General features: G+C 52.4%; 1 protein-coding gene across 1 annotated transcript in view; it reads left to right on the top strand.

Annotated features, from left to right (window-relative positions):
* Nucleotides 1-801: 801 nt before the first annotated feature.
* The window catches only part of LOC103266332 (RRP12-like protein), an 8,444-nt gene continuing 5,028 nt past the window's right edge, over nt 802-4,217 (top strand). The window contains exons 1-2 of the mRNA XM_008063935.2: nt 802-1,069; nt 1,553-1,785. Coding sequence (XP_008062126.1) covers nt 931-1,069; nt 1,553-1,785 — 372 coding nt within the window. The 5' untranslated portion in view covers nt 802-930. The remainder of the gene's footprint in view (nt 1,070-1,552; nt 1,786-4,217) is intronic.

Consider the following 4,217-nt stretch of genomic DNA (forward strand, 5'->3'; position numbering starts at 1 on the left):
ATTATAGGTGTGACCCACCGTGCTCAGCCTTACATTTTTTATTTATTGTAGAGACGAAGACTCACCGAATTGCCCAGGCTGGTCTTGAACTCCTGATCTCAGGCAATCCTTTCGCCTCGGCCTCCCAAAGTACTGCAATTATGGGTGTGAGCACCCGTGCCAGGCTTTTCCTTCCTTCCTTCCTTCCTTCCTTCCTTCCTTCCTTTGAGTCAGAGTCTCACTCTGTCACCCAGACTGGAGTGCCGTGGCCGCTCCCGGCCACCGCAGCCTCGACCTGCTGGGCTCCGGCGATGCTTCCGCCTCAGCCTTCCAGGTAGCTGGAACTACAGGCGCGCGCTACCACGCCCGGCTCATTTTTGATTTATTGTAGAGATGAGGTCTCACCAAGTTGCCCAGGCGGGTCTCGAACCCGCGGACTCAGGCCATCCACTCACCTCAGCCTCCCAAGGGCGCGGGATGACAGGCTAAACCACCGAGCCCGGCTTAGGCTCATTCTTTCAAGCCTCGACAAGTTTTGACACTTCCTTGTGCATTTGTTGAAATTAGATTTTCATAAGTAATCTGAATAAGGTTGCTTTTTTTTTTTCTTTTTTCTTTTTTAACTTGTAAAAAACCCCCGTGGGAGGAAGCCGGCTTCTGTGGAGCAGCATCGCCAGCTTGCAGCTGCAGCCGCCGCGAAGCCCTAGCAACAATACTCCCTAGCAACACTACCTCTCCCTAGCAACGGAACTTCTCGGAGCTCCCCCTTCCGGAGCCGGGCGGAAACGCCAGACCGGACGGTGACAAGTTTGCCCTAGCAACGGACGTGAGTCCGGAAGTGACGCCCGGCGAAGCGGAAGTGCGGGCGCAGGGGTACCCACGTGGGTCCAGCGCTCTGCGTGTCTGGAAGCCGGTCCTGGGAGCTCCCTCCCGCGCCACGGCGTCGTCAGCATGGGTCGCTCGGGGAAGTTGCCGTCCGGTGTCTCGACTAAGTTGAAGCGCTGGAAGAAAGGCCACAGCAGCGACAGCAACCCCGCCATCTGCCGCCACCGCCAGGCTGCCCGCAGCCGCTTCTTCAGCCGACCGTCAGGTAGCCGGCTCGATACCCTGGCGGGCCGGGGTCCGAGTGGTCCCGGGGCCTCTGGGGGTCCGGGGCCCAGGCTTTGGACCATTCGTGGCTTAGAGTCTAGTCGCTTCCCATTTAACAGATGCGGAAACTGATGTCCCCAGCGGGGAAGGATGCCGCGGGTGTCGGTGTTGGGATTGGGTGGCTGTAATTAATCTCGGGTGGCTCTCCGCCGAGCGCTTTCGCCTTCATTTGTCTTCCAGTCCCCCGGCTCGTAGCTGCCAGCCCACTCCCACCACAGGGAAGCAGCAGTCTTCACGCGGGGGAGTTCCCCTTTCTCCTTGGCTTTCTAAGTTTTAGGCATATTGGGTAGTTAGAATTCAGCACCTAGGGATTGGAGATCTGGGCTGGGCTGGTTTGTTTTCCAGGAGTTATTCTGTTCTTTTGACCCAAAGTAGGCTTGGGTGGAAGTGGGGGCTTGATCTTGTGCCTCTCTCTGGTTCTCAGGAAACAGCGACCTGACCGTGGATGCAGTGAAGTTACATAATGAGTTGCAGTCAGGCTCCCTGCACCTGGGCAAAAGCGAAGCCCCCGAGGCGGCCATGGAGGAAGAGACTACGGAGCTACCGCTCACCGAGAAGTCCTCGGGCACCTTCCTGAGCGGCCTCTCCGACTGCACAAACGTCACCTTCAGCAAAGTGCAGCGCTTCTGGGAGTCCAACTCGGCTGCCCACAAGGAGGTAGGGGGAGGGTCAAGCAGGCCCAGGAGAGCGAGGAGGGGCCACCCCTGTGGTCGGTTTTCTTCCACCTCACGCCGTCTGCTCTCTGGTGACAGCAGCTGGTATTTCTGGATGATGTGTCATCTCTCCTACCCTTTGTGTCTCCTCCAAGGGCAGGTTCCATTTCTACTTTGTATAAGACCATTCCCCCTGCTGAAATGTTAAGTCTTTGAGAGTAGAAATATTTGACAATCATTTATCTTCTGAACTGTGCCTGACATGGAACTTTTTAACCTAGAATATTTTCTTTTTTTTGGGTAGAGATGAGGTTTTGCTGTGTTGGCCAGACTGGTCTCAAACCCCTGGGCTCAAGCAATCCTCCCACCTCAGCCTCCCAAAGTGCTGGGATTATAAGCATGAGCTATCGCATCTGACCATAGCTAAACATTTTTTTTGTGTGTGTGTGTTGGAGTCTCACTCCGTCACCCAGGCTGGAGTGCAGTGGCATGCTCACAGCCACCCCAGCATCGACCTGCTGGGCTCCGACTATCCTTCCTCCTCAGCCTTCCAAGTAGCTGGACCTATAGGCACGCACTACCACGCCCAGCTAATTTTTTGATTTATTGTACAGATGAGGTCTCGCCAAGTTGCCCGGGCTGTTCTTGAACCCATGGGCTCAGGCAGTCCTCTCACCTCAGCCTCCCAAAGTGCTGGGATTACAGGCTTGAGCCACCGCACCTGGCCTTTTTAAAAAATTTTTAAAAATTTATAACTTAAATGTTTTTATTTCCTAATTTTCTTTTTTCTTTTTTTGAGTTGGAGTCTCACTCTGTCGCCCAGACTGGAGTGCAGTGGCCGCTCCCAGCCACCGCAGCCTCGACCTGCTGGGCTCCGACGATCCTTCCGCCTCAGCCTTCCAAGTAGCTGCAACTATAGGCACGCGTTACCATGCCCGGCTGATTTTTGATTTATTGTGGAGATGAGTTCTTGCTTGCCCAGGTGGGTCTCGAACCCACAGGCTCAGGCAATCCATATTTTCTAATTTTCAATCAATATGTGCTAATTGATGTTTTTTTTTTTTTTAAGTTGAAGTCTCAGTGTCGCCCAGACTGGAGTACAGTGGCACATTCCTGGCTACCGCAGCCTTGACCTGCTGGGCTTGGTGATCTTTCCGCTTCAGCCTTCCAAGTAGCCAGAACTACAGGCATGCACTACCACGCCCGGCTAATTTTTGATTTATTGTAGAGGCAAGGTCTCACCAAGTTGCCTGGGCGGTTCTCGAACCTGTGGACTCAGGCAGTCCACTCGCCTCGGCCTACCAAAGTGCTGGGATTACAGGCTGAGCCACCGAGCCTGGCCTAATTGATTCTTTTATCTTTATTTTTTATTTTAAAGATGTGGGTTACAATTCAGGGTTAGGTATACAAATGTTCATTATGCAAGTATCCTTGTTGATGAGGTGTGCCCTTCCCTCCCCTGGCAGTTTCCCTCAACTGCCAACAAACCTATATCTTGAAAATGTTACCTTGGCTGGGCTCGGTGGCTCAGCCTGTAATCCCAGTACTTTGGGAGGTCAAGGCAAGTAGATTGCATGAGCCCGTGGGTTCCAGACCAGCCTGGGCAACTTGGCGAGATCTCATCTCTACAATAAATAAAAAATTAACCGGGCACGGTAGCACGTGCATGTAGTTTCAGCTACTTGGAAGGCTGAAGCGGATGGATTGCCGGAGCCTGGCGGTTCAACACTGGGCTGGCTGTGAGCTTGCCAGTGCACTCTAGCCTTGGTGATAGAATGAGACTCCAACTCAAAAAAGATCTGGGTCACCTTAACATATAATCAGTACAAATAATAGTGAGATGTTTTGCATTATTTTTATGATGATAACTCTTTGAAACCTAGGGTCTAATCGATCCATGTGCCTCTATTTGTATGTTGACTTTTCATTGGAAATATATGATTTGTATGTGCTTAGAGTTAATAACATTTTCACATACCCCGATTGTTCCAGTAGCCGGATCCAGTAGTCTTTTTTCTGTTTGTTCGTTTGTTTTGTTTTCTTGAATTGGAGTCTCACTCTGTTGCCCAGGCTGGAGTGCAGTGGGTCCCCCGGACTGGAGTGCAGTGGCACACTCACGGCCTCCCCAGCGTCAGCCTGCTGGGCTCTGGTGATCCTTCCGCCTCAGCCTTCCAAGTAGCCGGAACTACAGGTGCATGCTATGACACCTAGCTAATTTTTTTGATTTATTGTAGAGACAGCATCTCGCCAAGTTGTCCAGGCTGGTCTCAAATGTGCGGGCTCAGGCAATCCACTTGCCTTGGCCTCCCATATTTCTGGGGTTACAGACTGGGCCACCGAACCTGGCCAGATCAAGTGTTTTAAAATATAAATAATTAGCTGGGCTCGGTGGCTCAGCCTGTAATCCCGTGCCATTGGGAGGCTGAGGTGAGTGGA

Source organism: Carlito syrichta, unplaced genomic scaffold, assembly GCF_000164805.1.
Source record: "Carlito syrichta isolate Samal-C Ts95f unplaced genomic scaffold, Tarsius_syrichta-2.0.1 Scaffold307143, whole genome shotgun sequence".
Classification (NCBI taxonomy): domain Eukaryota; kingdom Metazoa; phylum Chordata; class Mammalia; order Primates; family Tarsiidae; genus Carlito; species Carlito syrichta.